The sequence below is a fragment of the Gopherus flavomarginatus genome, chromosome 1, assembly GCF_025201925.1.
Source record: "Gopherus flavomarginatus isolate rGopFla2 chromosome 1, rGopFla2.mat.asm, whole genome shotgun sequence".
Classification (NCBI taxonomy): Eukaryota; Metazoa; Chordata; order Testudines; family Testudinidae; genus Gopherus; species Gopherus flavomarginatus.
This window is the reverse complement of record NC_066617.1, coordinates 351,788,748-351,808,289: the sequence shown is the minus strand read 5'-3', so window position 1 is coordinate 351,808,289 and position 19,542 is coordinate 351,788,748. Positions and strand designations below refer to the sequence as shown.

Sequence of the window (19,542 nt, the reverse complement as noted above, 5' to 3'; positions counted from 1 at the left end):
TTCTAGCTCTTGTGTTTGTGGAGCAAAGCTTGAAAATGTGATTCCAATGCATCCTAACAGCCCAGGCACCAAAAAGCAAACGAAACTAACTCAAACTGTATTAGTATTATTTTTAAATCTCATAATTTAAGATGATCTTATGATTTCAATGTTGATAAATGCAAAGTAATGCACTGTAATGGGTTGTGCTCACCACTGTGGCACCTCCTGCTGGTTGCTCCCGGAATTCGCTCTGCCTATCAGCAGGGCACCCCCCTCTGGTGGTCTCTCACTCTCCATCACTGCTTCTCCACCATCTCCACTGTCTGTGGTGACCTGCATCACTCCCGGACCGTGGCGTCCTCCTCAGAGCACGACCTTCCAGCTGTGCCCCAACTCTCTTGTCTCCTTCTTCCGGGGGAACTGGCAGTCCTTTGCCTGGCCTCTAACCGCAATGGCAAACTGCATCCCCTCACTCAGGGGGCAAACTACAGTCCTTTGGCTGGACACTTAACTCAGCAGCCAGTGGGGCAAAGGTGGGGACAGGCTTACTCTGGGCCCTAATGTAGGGACCCTATAGCTGGCCGCTCACTGCCTCTCCTTCCCCTCTGCCGCTACCAGCTTTCCCTGGGCCACTTTCCCATAGCCCCAGTACCTATTCGGCCCCTGTATCAAGGTCTCAGTCTGGGAGCCAGCCAGGCTGAAGCTTCACTTACTCCTCTGACCCTGCTCAGCACTGCTCTGTCCCAGGTACTTCTCTCTACAGGCAGCCAGTCCTTCTCCCTGCAGCCCTTATTATAGGGCCCATCCTGGCCTGGCCCCTGATTGGCCGCTTCTAAGCCTTCCTCTGACTGGCTGGGTTCTGCACAGCCACTCTAAGGGCTGCTATTAACCCTTTGCCAGCCAAGTGAGGGGCAGCTGCCCCATCACATGCACATTGGAAAATATAATCCCAACTATACATTTAAAATGATGGGATCTAAATTAGCTGTTATCACTAAAGAGAGAGATCTTGGAGTCATTTTGGATAGTTCTCTGAAAACATCCACTCAATATGCAGCGACAGTCAAAAAAGGCTAACAGAATGTTGGGAATCATTAAGAAAGGAATAGCTAATAAGATAGAAAATATAATGCCCCTCTATAAATCCATGGTATGCCCATATCTTGAATACTGAGTGCAGATATGGCTTCCCCATCTCAAAAAAGATATACTGGAATTGGAAAAGATTCAGAAAAGGACAATAAAAATGATTAGGGTTATGGAACAGCTTCTGTATGAAGAAAGATTAATAAAACTGGAACTTTTCAACTTGGAAAAGAGATGACTAAGGGGAGATATGATAGAGGTCTATAAAATCATGACTGGTGTGGAAAAAGTAAATAAGAAAGTGTTATTTACTCCTTCTCATAACACAAGAACTAGGGGTCAATAAATGAAATTAACAGGCCACAGGTTTAAAACAAACAAAAAGAAGTATTTCTTCACACAACGCACAGTCAACTGTGGAACTCTTTGCCAGAGGATGTTGTGAAGGCCAAGACAGGGTTCAAAAAAGAATTAGATAAATCCATGGAGGACAGGTCCATCAATGGCTATTAGCCAGGATGGGCAGGGATGCTGTTTGCCAGAAGCTGGGAATGGGCAACAAGGGATGGATCACTTGATGATTACCTGCTCTGTTCATTCCCTCTGGAGCACCTGGCATTGGCCACTGTCAGAAGACAAGATACTGAGCTAGATGGATGTTTGGTCTCACTCAATATGGCCATTCTTATGTTCTTGGCCCAAGTGATGATTTTTGAATGCTTAGGGTTAGCAATACTGTATCTTGTCACCCTTGGATTTTTCAGATACTGTCCTGTCCTGGTTTTCTTCCTACCTCTCTGATTATTCCTACAGTAACTCTTTCAGAGGGTGCTCCTCCTCCCTTCTCCATGTCTTGTGGGAGTACCTCAAGGCTGTGTCGCTGGCCCACTCCTGTTCTTCCTATATCCCCTGTTACGGGTTCCCCCTTCCGGGGTGCCACCTGCAACTGGGTAACCACTGAGCGACCCCCCGCCCCGACCCACCAGCCTGGGCTCCCTCTCACACTGTGGTGCTGTGATGAGTTGCCAAGCTCTATAACTTGCTCTTTCACCAGCATACACACAGGTAGGGACACATCCAGCTGCAGTACTTACAGGCTGCTGTGATCAACTCTGTATGAGGAGGGTAGAGCTAAAGAACTGTCTAGCTGCTCAAGAGCAAACCCCCCTCTGGAGTGTAAATCCAAAATGATACCGTCTTGCGCTGCACAGAAATCTGTACAGTGTAAGCTCACGAAATTTCCCCTCTCTCTCAATGTGGAGAGAGAATATACAACAGCTTTTTTCCCCAGGTGATAACTTCCATGGTCCATTGCAAACTAAGTATTCCCCTGATAGGCCATACAACTTGAATGGGCCCTTCCCAGCCAGTCATTTAGAGACCCTTTTGCCCAGTGGGGGTTAGCCAGAAATAACTACATGTAATATAGATACACAGTCCATATTTCTAACTTCAGATACAAAAAGGCTACATACATACAAATAGGATAATCATATTCACTAAATCATAACCTTTTCAATGATATTTCACATGCCTTATCTCACATGACATACATCATAATCATGCCATAATCATATCATAATATTACTATGAAAAATATGGGGTGTTGTGTCACACATTCCATCTCATCCATGCACACCAATGCCTCACAAATCCACCTCTCCGCCCTGACATAGACTCATAGACTCATAGACTCATAGACTCTAGGACTGGAAGGGACCTCGAGAGGTCATCGAGTCCAGTCCCCTGCCCTCATGGCAGGACCAAATACTGTCTAGACCATCCCTGATAGACATTTATCTAACCTACTCTTAAATATCTCCAGAGATGGAGATTCCACAACTTCCCTAGGCAATCTATTCCAGTGTTTAACTACCCTGACAGTTAGGAACTTTTTCCTAATGTCCAACCTAAATCTCCCTTGCTGCAGTTTAAGCCCATTGCTTCTTGTTCTATCATTGGAGGCTAAGGTGAACAAGTTTTCTCCCTCCTCCTGATGACACCCTTTTAGATACCTGAAAACTGCTATCATGTCCCCTCTCAGTCTTCTCTTTTCCAAACTAAACAAACCCAATTCCTTCAGCCTTCCTTCATAGGTCATGTTCTCAAGACCTTTAATCATTCTTGTTGCTCTTCTCTGGACCCTCTCCAATTTCTCCACATCTTTCTTGAAATGCGGTGCCCAGAACTGGACACAATACTCCAGTTGGGGCCTGACCAGCGCAGAGTAAAGCGGAAGAATGACTTCTCGTGTCTTGTTTACAACACACCTGTTAATGCATCCCAGAATCACGTTTGCTTTTTTTGCAACACTATCACACTGTTGACTCATATTAAGCTTGTGGTCCACTATGACCCCTAGATCTCTTTCTGCCATACTCCTTCCTAGACAGTCTCCTCCCATTCTGTATGTGTGAAACTGATTGTTCCTTCCTAAGTGGAGCACTTTGCATTTATCTTTATTGAACTTCATCCTGTTTACCTCAGACCATTTCTCCAACTTGTCCAGATCATTTTGAATTTTGACCCTGTCCTCCAAAGCAGTTGCAATCCCTCCCAGTTTGGTATCATCTGCAAACTTAATAAGCGTACTTTCTATGCCAACATCTAAATCGTTGATGAAGATATTGAACAGAACCGGTCCCAAAACAGAACCCTGCGGAACCCCACTTGTTATACCTTTCCAGCAGGATTGGGAGCCATTAACAACTACTCTCTGAGTACGGTTATCCAGCCAGTTATGCACCCACCTTATAGTAGCCCCATCTAAATTGTACTTTCCTAGCTTATCTATAAGAATATCATGCGAGACTGTATCAAATGCCTTACTGAAGTCTAGATATATCACATCCACCGCTTCTCCCTTATCCACAAGGCTCGTTATCCTATCAAAGAATGTTATCAGATTAGTTTGACATGATTTGTTCTTTACAAATCCATGCTGGCTATTCCCGATCACCTTACCACCTTCCAAGTGTTTGCAGATGATTTCTTTGATTACCTGCTCCATTATCTTCCCTGGCACAGAAGTTAAACTAACTGGTCTGTAGTTTCCTGGGTTGTTTTTATTTCCCTTTTTATAGATGGGCACTATATTTGCCCCCTTCCAGTCTTCTGGAATCTCCCCCGTCTCCCATGATTTCCCAAAGATAATAGCTAGAGGCTCAGATACCTCTTCTATTAACTCCTTCAGTATTCTAGGATGCATTTCATCAGGCCCTGGTGACTTGCAGGCATCTAACTTTTCTAAGTGATTTTTTACTTGCTCTTTGCTTATTTTCTCTTCTAAATCAACCCTCTTCCCGTAAGCATTCACTATACTAGACATTCCTTCAGACTTCTCAGTGAAGACCGAAACAAAGAAGTCATTAAGCATCTCTGCCATTTCCAAGTCTCCCGTTACTGTTACCCCCTCCTCATTGAGCAGTGGGCCTACCCTGTCCTTAGTCTTCCTCTTGCTTCGAATGTATTGATAAAAAGTCTTCTTGTTTCCCTTTATTCCCATAGCTAGCTTGAGTTCATTTTGTGCTTTTGCTTTTCTAATCTTGCCTCTGCATTCCTGTGTTATTTGCCTATATTCATCCTTCGTGATCTGCCCTAGTTTCCATTTTTTATATGACGCCTTTTTATTTTGTAGGTCACGCAAGATCTCAAGGGTAAGCCAAGGTGGTCTTTTGCCACATTTTCTATCTTTCCTAACCATTGGAATAACTTGCTTTTGGGCCCTTAATAGTGTCCCTTTGAAAAACTGCCAACTTTCCTCAGTTGTTTTTCCCCTCAGTCTTAATTCCCATGGGACCTTGCCTATCAGCTCTCTGAGCTTACCAAAATCCGCCTTCCTGAAATCCATTGTCTCTATTCTGCTGTACTCCCTTCTACCCTTCCTTAGAATTGCAAATTCTATGATTTCATGATCACTTTCACCCAGGCTTCCTTCTACTTTCAAATTCTCAACAAGTTCCTCCCTATTTGTTAAAATCAAGTCTAGAACAGCTTCCCCCCTAGTAGCTTTTTCAACTTTCTGAAATAAAAAGTTGTCTGCAATGCAGTCCAGGAACTTATTGGATAGTCTGTGCCCCGCGGTGTTATTGTCCCAACATATATCTGGATAGTTGAAGTCCCCCATCACCACCAAATCTTGGGCTTTGGATGATTTTGTTAGTTGTTTGAAAAAAGCCTCATCCACCTCTTCCGCCTGATTAGGTGGCCTGTAGTAGACTCCCAGCACGACATCACCTGTGTTTTTTACCCCTTTTAGCCTAACCCAGAGACTCTCCACCCTTCCGTCTCCTATGTCCATCTCCACCTCAGTCCAAGTGTGTACATTTTTAATATATAAGGCAACACCTCCTCCCTTTTTCCCCTGTCTATCCTTCCTGAGCAAACTATACCCATCCACACCAACATTCCAGTCGTGTGTATTATCCCACCAAGTTTCAGTAATGCCAATTATGTCATAGTTGTATTTGTTTATTAACACTTCTGTCTCCTTCCATCCAATCTCATCGTGTTTCTCTGACATCTTCTATGAGAAGATGTGTCATTACTTTAAACTTAACTTGGCTAATCAAGCTCCTCGTCTTCCCTCCCAAAACCTCACCACTTCCTCCCTTTTCTATCTCTGTCAACAGCAACACCATTCTCCTCATCACTCATGCCTGCAGTTTGGTTATTTCCAATTCCTCCTTCTCACACAACCAGGCCACATACCCAAATCCTGCCAATACTTCATCTTCAACACTTTTGAGATTCATCCCTTTCTTTCCATCCTCACAGCTACATCCCTTTTTCAGGCATCCATTACATCCTGCCTTGGCACATATGACATGCTTCCCTCTGGCCTAACATCCAGCCCCCACTGCAGTCTACATAAAAAGCTGCAGAGAAAGTCTTCCTCCTTGTCATCATTTGATCATATGACCGCCCTGTTTGAATCCCTCTCCACATATGTACATATCAGTGCCAACTATATTTAAGACTCCCTGTTTCCACACAGTTACAATTTTCTTAAGGTCTTCTGGTCTGAAATTTTTCAGGATTGGCCTTTCTATGAAGATCCCACCTCCCCACTCCTCTCCAAAAAACCCTGAAAGTCTGAGTAAAACCCCTGATTTTTAGATTTGATTATGGTTTCAGAAATAAATGTTTTTCCTGTTTTAAAATCTCCTAACTTAATCTTAATTAAAATGTGTCCTTGGTAGTCATGTCACAATACTCAGTGCTTATGTTTTATTTCCTCCTTCTGTGCTATGGATCCCACAACCCTCCTCAATAAATAGAAAGACTGCCAAGAGGTACATAAATTCTTGGATAATCATGTATCAGTTCTCCAGTGACTAGAGGACCACATTACACCTGCCATTAAAATTAAACAAACACTTGTGATGGAGTGAAAAATTACAATATGTAATATCAGGACAAGAATCTTACCTTTATATCTTGATTTGACAGATATGGTTGTTCTTTAAAGAAGGATTCTTTATAACAGAATTGAATAAAGTAAGCTGAACAATGTCAAGGGTATAAACAGCAACACCCTCCCCCTTTTTAGAATAATGACATAGCACCCTAAGCCTATAGATGTGGATTGTGTCACACATGACCAGCAAATTGTATAACCCTTAGGAGAGCATTTACAGCAGCTGTTAAAACAGGCAGTGTTACAACATCTATATTATTACCTAAAAACAGTGTAACAGAAACAAAGAAAATGCAGATTTTAGCTTGCAATATTCCTAAGAACACTCCAATTTAAAATGCAGAGAAAGTTACAAAAGCATCAGCAAAAAAGATAAGGCACAGTATAAAAGTCCCCAGGAAATGTGTCATCCTCTAGAGGCCAGGTTTATCCGCGTTTTAGAAAAACCTATAGAGATTAGTTTTTACTTAATACTCCATAAGATGATTACAGCTATTTGTGGCGCTTTAATTCCTGGTAGAAACAAAATGACGTTTTATAGAGATGAATCCATACAAAAAACAACCACTCACATAAACCTCTTCAATCTATTCTCGTTCACCAGAACAGTTTTCTAATCTGTAAAATCATGCACTTTTCTTAATGAAATGAAGTCCAGATAAATGTATAGCAGAGGTTTTTAGAAATAAATTGTAGTAAACTGTATGTAATGCATCATGAAAACTGATAAAGAATACATAAAGAATGAAACTCAAGAAAATGTTCAGGAAGAGTTCTCAGATGGCCAGATGATTAGATTTAATATTTTTGCACTGAAAGACTTGAATCCACAAATAACAAAGACTGTCAGACAGAGATAAGTTACTGTATCTGGACATAGTAAATACCAAATATGCACCTCTTTCCATAAAAGCACAGTACAACATTTGGCTTTTGTCCTTCTACAGATACAATCTATCTATGGTTAAAGATGAAGATCTACAGCTGAAGATAAAGGCTATAGAAAATGAGGAATATGTTTCATTGCTGGCAAGGAGGGGAGTCTAGCAAAGCATCTCTTTGGCTTCCAATGCCCGAAGAGGCAGGACTTTGGAGGCATGTGGCCCCACCAGTCCTCAATATTCTCTTAGCAACACCAGGGATGGTGCCTTTACAATTTCAGGAGCTCCAAGACTGCTGGCCATTCTAATTCTCTGTGAGTTGTTTTGTGGAGTTAGGTGTTTGACTGTTGAGTGACAGAGGTGTGAGGAGGAGGAGGGTGGTTACTAAATAGAGGGGGAAAATAAACTAGGGGATAAATCAGTGGGGCTGTAGGTTGAGGATTGAAACTGTCCCCAGGTGCATAAGCCAGCATGTGCATGGCAGGAGCAAGGGAGGAGATCATCAAGATAAGGCAACCCCTGCCGCCACCTCCAGTGGAACAAAGAGTCACTAGGGCCCAGTGCACGTCACCCCTTCAGTCAGCCCATGGGGCAGGATTCCACCTACACACACACATACAAGGGCAGGCCCAGTTCCCAAGAGCCCTGAGACTCGTCAGGCAGCACAGGAGATTCAGGAAGGTCAAAGTGGTCAGCACTACCCCAAGGACTCCTCTCACATCTGTACTGATTTGAATTCCTCAGTTATTGACAGCATGATACTTGCTCAGAAGGAGGAGAAAGGTTCTTGGCAGGGAGGTGTAGGGAGGGTGGGCTGTGGCAGGATATGGACAAGTGCTTAGTTTAACCAGTGAGTTTTTGTAGTGAGTTTGAAAAAAATAAAATAAAATAAAAAGTTGTGAACACACTAATTAAAGCAATCTGGGTCTGTAGATGAATTAAGTCTGAGATGAATAATGGCAGATCAGAGGGGCACACTCAATATACATCCATCATCGCTCTAACCACTCTGCTTGTATGCCTTTCTGTCTACCCTCTGTCCATGTTGTATCTTTTTAGATTGTACATTCTTTGGATGCTACTGTAATATAGATAAGACACATAACTTTCTGAGGTACTGTAAATCTTTCCTTTATTCTTATCAATTAGTGCAGGGGTCAGCAACCTTTCAGAAGTGGTGTGCCGAGTCTTCATTTATTCACTCTATTTTAAGGTTTCGCGTGCCAGTAATACATTTTAACATTTTTAGAAGGTTTCTCTCTATGTCTATAATATATAACTAAACTATTACTGTATGTAAAGTAAATAAGGTTTTTAAAAAGTTTAAGAAGCTTCATTTAAAATTAAATTAAAATGCAGAGCCCTGCAGACCAGTGGCCAGGACCCAGGCAGAGTGAATGCCACTGAAAATCAGCTTGCGTGCCACCTTCGGCACGCGTGCCATAGGTTGCCTACCCCTGAATTAGTGGCTTTATTCCACTTTTCTTGCACACATTTACATATTTACACTAATACCAGAACAAATTCCAAACTAGCATAAGTTAGAACAAGATAGGTGATGTGAATCAATGTAATTCACTGAAGTCAATGGAGCTACTCCAACTTACATCAGCTGAGGATCTGACCTATGATAAGAATTGTACCAATAACTGGGTTTGTGTATTTTTCTCACCCTAATTATGGAAGTTAGATACCCATAATTTTCCTCATGTGCTACTTCCTAGTACACTATTATTGTTTCCTCTGATCCCAGAATGTATATGACAATGAGCACATTCAGCATGATTATAAAGGGCTATCATTTCACTGTCTTCCCTATCTACTAGTCATTATATATTTGTAATTATTATTTTTATCCTTCCTTCTCTACCTCTTCCCTGTCTCATGGTATTTCTTTTTTCCTCTTGCAAGCGTGCTTTGCCCAGTGATTTGCCCCCCAGGATTCAGTCTGAGGGAGATGCTGCCACTGGGGGAAGGGCCCAATCAAAGAGGCACATATTGCATTTGGATCTGAACAGTTAAAATGAGGATCAGTCTAATTATTATGCCCTTTTCCTTGCAGAGTCTCTTCTGAAAATTAAAAACCCAGATTACAGCAGTGTGCTACAGTGAAACAAACGTTATAGCAGTGGAAACTTCCATGGACTGCAGGAAAGGCAAAAAAAATCCCAAATTACTCTTGCTGTACCAAGTTGGAAAAAGAACTACTGGACATAGTCTCTGTTGAGAGAATAATTTAGAACTAACTTAAAAGAAATGTAGGTTTCTAAATGGGAGTTCCTCCTCCTTCCTCTCCATTTCCACCCTCCTCTTCTCTGAAAGATTTATTATTTTTTCTGTTAGCATCTTAGAGTGAAGTTTTAAAAGCATTGTATTTGGGCTGCTGGACGTTAACAGGACTCTTGAGATTGCAGCGCCACACATCTCTTTGAGAATGTGCCCCTTAGCAACTGCTACTTAAACTTAGCAACATCAACAGGAAGTATAGCGATATGAGCAGCCTGCGGAGAATGGGGATGGTTTGGGGCCAGAATTAGAACCTAAATGGCCAACCAGCAATAATCTTTTAATAAATAATTCACCAATCTTTGACTTATGTGAGTAGCATTTTCAGATCTCAATTCAGCCATCTTTTGGTTTGTTTAGAATATTTTTATGAAAAAAGAAACCATGGTACTTTTTCCAGAACGGGCAATTTTATTCCTTCTGTTCCTTTCCAATTTGGGAATAATTAGTTAATGTTTTTAAAATGCACTGAAGGTGGAAAATGTGGTGTAGATGTTGAGTGTACAGTTTAAACATGTAAGTCATACAGATAGCTACACATCTGAGGGCTCATATAAGAAATTGGCTACTCAAGAATGAAATGGACACTCTACCTCAGGTGCCCAAAGTTAGCTCTAAGTATATTCAATCCTTTCTCATCTATGCTTGTTACCAGTTATTTGAGAGAAGCTTTAGTTGTTTGGAAGGCATTTTGGAGGCAGCTAGAACAAGATGCGATTCAATCACTTCATACATGTAACAAATTTACAAAAAATTAAACTCCAAGGGCCTTAAGTGAGTAGAACACCATTGAAGTTGTAAGTAGGGCAACCAGACAGCAAGTGTGAAAAACTGGGATGGGGTGGGGAGGGTAATAGGTACCAATATAAAACAAATCCTGAATATTGGGACTGTCCCTATAAAATCGGGTTTCTGGGCTCCCTAGTTGTAGGGCTTACATAGAGCTGAATTGGGCCCGTCCAGTAATTACTAGTAGTACGACTCAACATGTGAATGTTTACATCCAGAAGTGTTCAGGTTAATGATTTGGTAAGAATACACTATTGTGCTTTATTTATTACAACCTAAATTTTCAAAAGTGAGTAGGTGCCTCAGTTTGTAAATGCTCAACTGAGGCACCTTAAAGGAGTCTGACTTTTGGAAAGTGCTAAGCACCCACTCTGAAAATCAGCCCCCTTTAAGATGTCTCAAGTTGGGCCCCCCAAAATTGAGCCATTCCAGATCATTCGTCACTTTTGAAAATGCAAGCCAATAACAAAATTATTTCATATTTATGAGGAAGCTGTGAGGCAGTAATACAGAGCTATCAAAGGAAGAGAACTAGAGAATAGGAGCACTGCATTGGATGTTTCTTTGTATGCCATCTAATGCATGGATAAAGGAGGCAGACTACTAAAGGAGGCTAAAACAGATGTCATCGAAGTGATTTTATTCGAAATAACGATTATGAAAAAACCCTCATTATTGATTATGTAATAGTATCATCTCACAGACTTGAAATATTGATGGGAAGTCACATTTTTATCACTCAAGAAACTAGGCCAACCAAAGAGCAAATCAAATTCTATGATGAGAGAGTCTGAACATGTATTATCATTCCAAAGTCTCTTTATGAAAAAGACTATTGGGGTGGTAGGGACAGGGAGGGCTCCAGGTCCCAGTATGCCAAGCGCGTGCTTGGGGCGGCATGCCGCAGGGAGCACTCTGCCGGTTGCTGGGAGGGCGGCAGGCAGGATGCCTTCGGCGGCATGCCTGCGGAGGGTCCGCTGGTCCCATGGCTCCACCGAAGCCGCGGGACCAGCGGACCCTCCGCAGGCATGCCTGCGGGAGGTCCACCGTAGCCGCGGGACCGACGACCGGCAGAGCGCCTCCTGCGGCATGCCGCCGTGCTTGGGGCGGCGAAATGTCTAGAGCCGCCCCTGGGTAGGGAAAGTGATTTAAAAGTAATAAAAATTAAAACATCAGCTTTTACTTATGAAATATTGCTCTTTTCAATCTATTGCCATAGTTGCCAAATTATTTTATTTATACTTTACTTCTGCTTATACATAAAACAATGTAACGTAATCATTTGTTCAAAATGATATGTTTTTTAATCTGATATCCATAACACCTTAAGAAAATTAAGGTATAGCCACCCCACAAAACACACACACGGTTAGCACGCTTTAAAGGATTATTCTGAAGTACTGCAGAAATAGGAGTTCCGAAAATAACAATTTCAAATATTCATTAGTGGATAAATACTATTGCTTCATCAAGTATACTAATTCTATACACATTTCCATATTCTTAGTCATTTCCACACAAAAACAAGAGGAAATTCCCCCAACAATCTCTGTTCTTTAGTACATATATATCAATAATTTTTCAATGCATTTGATATACATTCTGGGGGGGGTTGTATATTTTAATAACAAATACATATCCTTTAAAAAGGACAAGAAAGTTATAAAGAAAGACCAAACATTCTAAGGACTTGGGGGAGACATTATAATATTGAAAAGTAGAATAGCTTTTCCATTAACTATTTCCATTTGTGAAATAGTTTATAGATTGGCAAAACAGACTGTGCTGTACTTCCTCATAAATGCAACAAAATTACTGACATAGTGTGAGCCTCACTCCTCCACTGATAACTGTTGAGAGCAGAGTATCAATGTGGAGTGTTTCGGCTTTTTCCCATGATTAATCATAAATCATCCCTCAACACATTGCTATGGCTTAGCGTTGGCTCTGAATCAAACCTCCAGTCTATAGGAAAATGTGGATCTAGATATATACTGGGCCAAACCTGCACTCTGGATCCAATATACCCAAGCTTTGGAGAAGTCTGGTTCCATAGACAACATTTCTACTGTGGGCCTATAAGGTAATCAGAAATTCTTTCTACGACTGCATAGTCCCAGCAAGGACTTTGAGATCTATACTGCAGCTCCTTGTAAAGGCATAAAGCTATTACATTCTCAATCACTTCACAATAACAGCATCATATCATATACTTAAATCAATAATTATTTTTACTTACAAGTGTGTCAGGGATCTTGAAGTCCATTGACCAGTGAAATACTGATACCTTATCAAGCCTATGTTAACTGTGCAATATCGGAATTATTTGATTCACATTAATGAAAAAGATGCTTTTAAACAGGACCATTCTCTAGATGGTTCCCAAAAGTACCTGGTACAGACGAAGCATGCTGTTTCACCTAGCATTTTTCTTCAATTATTCCTGAATTTCTTTGGTTACCCACGTTTTTTGTGCTAAAAATAAACATGAAGGTCACAAACAGATTTTGGGCGACAATCTGGCCCCACTGAAGTCAATGGGAATTTTGCTATGCATCTCAATGGGCCAGGATTTCACTCTTTAAATTTGTATGGAAAAATATAATATATCCTACTCTTGGCCAGTCTCCAATCAAACTGAGAAAATAAAATATACTCAGTTTAGCAATGACTAACATATGCCAACATTTAAAGAATTTTCTGCTTATTTTCCCTTCCCAATAACTGAGCAAATGTTTGTTTAAAATATTTAGGCAACTTTTGCCACCCAGACTCTAAAAGAATTGTTCCAGCTTGTCATCTCTTTGTCAGCTCATTTTGTACAAGATAGCCAAGTGCTGGTCAACCAAGATGCAGGTAATGGACACAAACATAAGCCTTCAGCATCCAAAGGCATAAGTCTAACTGTAGCAAATAAAGCATTTTGCATAGGTACTTACCTATTAGTGCCTGAAATAAGCTGCTCTTAAAGATGCCCATCACTTTTTTAATGGCTTTTTTCAGTTGTTGTTCTTCCGGCTTCTTTAGCTGTTTACAATATTCTTCTAGAAGTGCTAAAGCTCGATCGGTATCTAAAAATAAATCATTACAAGAAGTCTGTTTTATTGACTTAAAGATAGAAATTCAAGCGTATTAACTGACATTTTGGTCATCTATTAACAAAATTAGAGCAAAACTGCATTCATTAAAATGTTATCTAAAAATGTAGGCTGTAAATTGCCTTGTACTCAATGCACAGTGTTGTTATATTGCAATACTGGAGATAAAATAGACATTAACATGACATCAAGGCAATGAAACTTTATTGCATACCTGAGATCTGAGATGGAAACAAAAAACGACCTTTCCAATGACATATGGGACAATGTTTAACCTCTAACAATCCAGGAATATCTCAAGGCTGAAAACATTTGTGTTCAGAATCTTAAATTATGAACCTGATCCTGCTCTTGCTGCCTTCAATCGGTGCATGACCAAAACTTACGCAGAAAATACAAAATTATAAACAATAATCACCATTAGCAGCTAAAAAGAAAACTGGCCCTGACACACATTTGGAGAAGAGCCGAAAGTGTTTGATGTTTTAATTGTTGAAAGTACAAGGCTTGATTCCCTCTCTTCTGAGTATGGATGTAAAGGAAGGCAGAGCTCCAAGAATTTGAAATTTACTCCCTCTTTCCATTAGGTTGCCATCCATCTTTCCAGCAAAAAAGTGTGCTTCATGGCAGAATGGAACTCATATGTTGACTCAGTAACAGGAATCCAGCCTTTCTGTGGGAGTTTAAAGGAACAAGGGGTCTGATTAGCCACTGCTTTGCAGCTTTTGAAGTCATTTACATGAAGTGAGTGTGAAGTGGGTATAAAATGTCACCAAATCAGAATGGCAACATTTTAGAGTCACTCTGCACAGATGTAAAAGGCTATACAAGATGCAAGGTAGTGCAGAATCAAGCCCCTAGTGTCAAGTGTTCCTGAGATGTTTGTACCACTCCTCTGTGAATTGTGCATCTAGCCCTGCAAAGTTTGCACACACTCATTCTGTAATTATATATTACCCCAGATGATTGCAATATGATTCTTCTGTAGCACAACTAAAAAAGATATGAAATCAATAACTATATTTCCTGCAGTGGAGTTAAATGCAAGAGCCATTGTAGGTGAGGCTCACAATGTCTGAAGGGTTTGCGCTTAATGAAAGCAAGAGTTCCTTTCAAATAAAATTGATTAAAACAGATCACTTTTAATAAATCCAGATAACACCAAGGTTTGGAACCTGGCTGGGCTGGTGTTGTGACAGACAAAGCACACATTTTTGCAAAGGAATTACAATGTGTTTGGAGTGCAGTTATAACTACATGGTTTGCAAAGCAGTTGGGGACAGTTGTGTATGAAAAGCAGCCTGGAGGTTTGAATACAGATTCTAAAATCAGTGCTAAGTCAACACAAGCTTAATTGCTGCTTTGTCCATTCCTGGACAAAGCATTAGGAATATGGTAAATAAATGTAGATAAAGAAATAATATTGCCAGCTCTCATCATTCAAAAATCTTCAGTCATGGCTGCCAAAAATAAAGGGATTTATTATTTTTAAGCCAATTTTGCTTTTCTGGTTTCTGAGCCTTTAAGGTCCATTCATACCATCTTGTCAAGCTTATTCTGCGACTACAAGGACTAGAAACTTCCTGGTTTTGGAAAAAAAGAAAACTGAGAATTTAGCATAATCACTTCTCTCCAGCAGCTGAGGCTTTTGGAAAAACATCATATATTGGGGGGAGGGATAGCTCAGGGGTTTGAGCATTGGCCTAACTAAACCCAGGGTTGTGAGTTCAATCCCTGAGGGGGCCATTAAGGGAACTGGGGTAAAAATCTGGGGATTGGTCCTGCTTGGAGCAGGGGGTTGGACTAGATGACCTCCTGAGGTCCCTTCCAACCCTAATAGTCTATGATTCTATGATTGCAAGACTGGCAATAAAATTGTGACAGGTGACAACCCTGAAACAATAGTCTCAGTAAAAAGAACATGAATACTTGTGGCACCTTAGAGACTAACAGATTTATTTGAGCATAAGCTTTCGTGGGCTAAAACCCACTTCATCAGATGCATGTAGTGGAAAATACAGTAGGAAGATATATATCTATACACAGAGAACATGAAACAATGGGTGTTACCATACACACTATAAGGAGAGTGATCAGTTAAGGTGAGCATCTCCTTGTCAGTTGCTGGAAGTGGGCCATTTTCATTACCACTACAAACAGTGCTTTTTCTCTCCCGCTGATAATAGCTCACCTTAACTGATCACTCTCCTGATAGTGTGTATGGTAACACCCATTGTTTCATGTTCTCTGTGTATAGATATATATCTTCCTATTGTATTTTCCACTACATGCATCTGATGAAGTGGGTTTTAGCCCACGAAAGCTTATGCTCAAATAAATCTGTTAGTCTCTAAGGTGCCACAAGTACTCCTTTTTACTGAGAATATTGTTTCAGGGTTGCCACCTGTCACAATTTTTTTGCCAGTCTTGCAATATATGGTGTTTTTCCAAAAGCCTCAGCTGCTGGAGAGAAGTGATTATGCTAAATTCTCAGTTTTCTTTTTTTCCAAAACCAGGAAGTTTCTAGTCCTTGTAGTCGCAGAATAAGCTTGACAAGATGGCAAAAGAACTGTTTGTAGCGGTAATGAAAATGGCCCGTTTCCAGCAATTGACAAGAAGATGTGAGGAACTGCAGGGGAGAAAAATAAGCATAGGGAAATAGTTTACTTACTCTAATGAAAAAGACAAACTATCTAATAAATTATTAGTTTGTCTGTGTGTATATATATATATAGAGATATAATTGATATTATATAGTATATATAGATATAGATATAGATATGCATTAGGTCAGTGGTTCTCAAACTTTTGTACTGGTGACCCCTTTCACATAGCAAGCCTCTGAGTGCAACCCCCTTATAAATTAAAAACATTTATTTATATATTTAACAACATTATAAATTCTAGAGGCAAAGCGGGGTTTGGGGTGAAGGCTGACAGCTCGCGACCCCCCATGTAAGAACCTCGTGACCCTCTGAGGGGTCCCGATCCCCAGTCTGAGAACCCTTGCATTAGGTTCTCTTTTAAATGTGAGCAATGTTGTTTGATCATAGATGTTCTGTTCTATAAATGAAACAATGTACATCGTTAACAAAAATAATGGAGAAAAGAAAATACAGTAACTGGTCAGTAAGATGCAACTTGAAGTAATGGTCTACAATAAAGAAAGGGAGATTTAGGTTAGAAAATCATTTGGAACAGTGCAGCTGTTTACACCAGGCAGGGTTGCCGAGATCGAGTTCGGGCCCTGGTGAAAAAAAATTTTCGGGCTCCCCAGCAAGGGCAGACTGGCTAAACACGGCCAATGAAGCCAGGGAAGCTGGGCCCCCTTCCAGACTGCCGGGCCTCGGTAATTTGTACCAGCTCCCCCCTGCCCTCCCCGGCCGTCGGCCCTGACACCAGGTAATAGCCTCTGCCATGCAGCCTCACACTGTTATCCAAGGAGGAGTCAGTCTTTGATCAGGTGACTTTCAAGGAACACTTCAGGGTTGCAGGAAATGATGCAATCAGTACGGAACCCAGAATGCAACCACAAAATAAAGTTTTTGACCCTAGAGAAATAATTTTGACCCCAAATCAGCAGGAGTATAGGGCTAGCTTCACAGATGAGCTCAGGTCCCTTCTCCAAAAGCCCTAGTAACACCATACCATAAACATGTGTGCACATGTATTACCCTGCCTGTGCATATCTGTGCCTGTATCTCTGTATAGAGCTCTGTCTCCTCTGTTCAGCACTGTCTTTGGGTCTCCCAGCTCTCTGTCCTGTCCTATGCTCCGTGGACTCCCTGGATTCCAGGATTAAGTGTTCCCCAGTGATCTTCCTTGCTGCATCCTCCCCAGTGCTCTGTGGCCCGTCATCACTCCATCATACTGTGTCCCCCCATCATGCTCTCACCCCACTCCCAGAGTCCAATCTGCCAAAAGCCCCCTCACAGCAGTGATGGGGGAGGATGCTATTTGGTACCCTCAGCCTCCTCCCATCTGTTCCAAACATGTGAGGAAAGGATTCATACTCCTGAAATCAATAGGAGACAAGCTGGACTCTTTCCTCAAGCTCCCTCTGTGGCTGAGTCTAGGAGTGCTTCTCAACTGGTAAATGGAGTCTTTGCCCACCAGTTGTCGTCATGTGGCCACACAGAGAAAGTAGGGGAGAATGCTGAGTTTCCTGCTGCTGCTGCAGGCAGCAATGTTGTTAGGGCTAAGCCTGGACTCCTCGTCCCTTGCTTGCCTCCCATCTGCCACAGGCTCAAAGCTGGAGGCATGGGAAGACATGTCATACCCAAGTAGTTTCACCAGTGCCCAAACAGAGTTTGGAGTAACTCTGCTGCTGGTTGTGCTGTCTTTTGCTGTCTATGAAAAAACTGAGCTCCTGACTACTTTAAGTTATTCAGAGTACTTTCCATATGAGCCAGGCTGTTAGCCCCCAAATCCTGCCCAAATTACAGCTCAGATAATTACGTGCTTGCCTAATTTCCCTCTCCAGCGTTGATAGAATATTTTTAACTTCCTGTCCTAAACTGAGGCACAGAGTTGCTGTGCACTGTTAAACAACCTGATGCCATTTCCCCCAGAGGTGGCAGCAATTCAGTGGTGGATGAAGTGACTCCCATGTCTATTTTAGTTTGTACATCAGTCTGTGGAATGCTATGTTATCATTTGGAATTATGTCACGTTGATACTATTATAATGTGCCAACAATGGCCATGAAACCACCACCATTAGATGTATTTCAGGAAAGAAAACGAACTGATGACAAATGTAGAAATTTGTAATGATGTTGAAAATGAACTTGGTGATCCAAGAGACAATTTTGCAGGTTATAAATTCTTTGAGGCACCGACTGTTTGTGTTTGTATAGCAAAATGGAGCCCCAATCTTGTTCAGCGCCTCTGGGTGCTTCCATAAAATAAGTATTAAATAACATATGCCTGATTTTTACATTGTATGGCACACCTCCTACAAAGTGCTAAGTTCCCTCATCTCCTAATTATACAGACATTGAGGGAGCTAAGCACCTTGAAAGTTTGAGCAGTATGAAAGCTAAGACATTCAAGTTATGTTGGCACGGTGCAGGACTGCCTGGACTGCAGCTCAGTTGTTCAGAAAGGCACCCTAATACCTGTCATAATAGATATCAGATTAAACACAAATGCGAGCAGTTGAATTTCAACATGTTCACTAGATCAGAAGAAAGGCTGAGTGATGATTTTCATAAAGAACTGAGACACAGGGTATGCGAGGTGAGAATATTCCCATCATTAGACAGTTTACATTTTGGCAGCCAAAATAAATAAGTACTTTACTATATAAATGTATGATGATGAAACAGCCCAGCAATCGTCACTCCTTCCTGAAATTGCCATGAATCAATTTTACTCCAAGTTTACAATGAAAACAAATTCAAGCAAATCCAAACAGCTTATTAAACAAACAAACACCTAAAATTCCAACAAATTCAATGTCCATTTCATGAATTAAATGGGCCAACTAAAAATCCATCTCCAATTCTCCACAAGCCTATGTTGGACAATATCCACTCCAGACTGGAACTGTCTAACGTCCCTATGCTTTCAAACTCCTAGCTTTGTCCCCACTCCCACCAGCTTGTATATTAAGGTAACTACTTTTAAATTAATATATTCAACTAAAACACTAAATACAAGCCAAACATTAAACTGAACAGAGTCTAACTCTACAAAGTCTGACTCACATACACCCAAAATTACTTTAGGCTTATTTGGAACTGCATCACATTGCCTCATTCACTTTCCACTTGTCTTTATTGAATTTCAACTTGTTGATTACAGACCAATTCTCCAATTTATCAAGGGCATGTTGAGTTCTAATCCTGTCCTTCAAAGTACTTGCAACCCCTCTCAGGTTGGTGTCCTCTGAAAATTTTTGTAGTTTAGATACAATTTATAAACTAAAAGAAAGTTATCTACAGCCATTGTCAAAAATAGTTGCTTAAACCTATGTGCACACATGGGTAACAGAGCAC

The 19,542-nt window shown here is 41.0% G+C and overlaps 1 protein-coding gene across 3 annotated transcripts in view; it reads right to left on the bottom strand.

Moving 5' to 3' along the window:
- Positions 1-19,542, bottom strand: part of DLG2 (discs large MAGUK scaffold protein 2) — a 1,579,821-nt gene that overhangs the window by 1,539,613 nt on the left and 20,666 nt on the right. For all 3 annotated transcript variants that reach the window (XM_050940648.1, XM_050940534.1, XM_050940523.1), the window contains exon 2: positions 13,383-13,514. In XM_050940648.1, the coding sequence (XP_050796605.1) occupies positions 13,383-13,514 (132 nt within the window). The remainder of the gene's footprint in view (positions 1-13,382; positions 13,515-19,542) is intronic.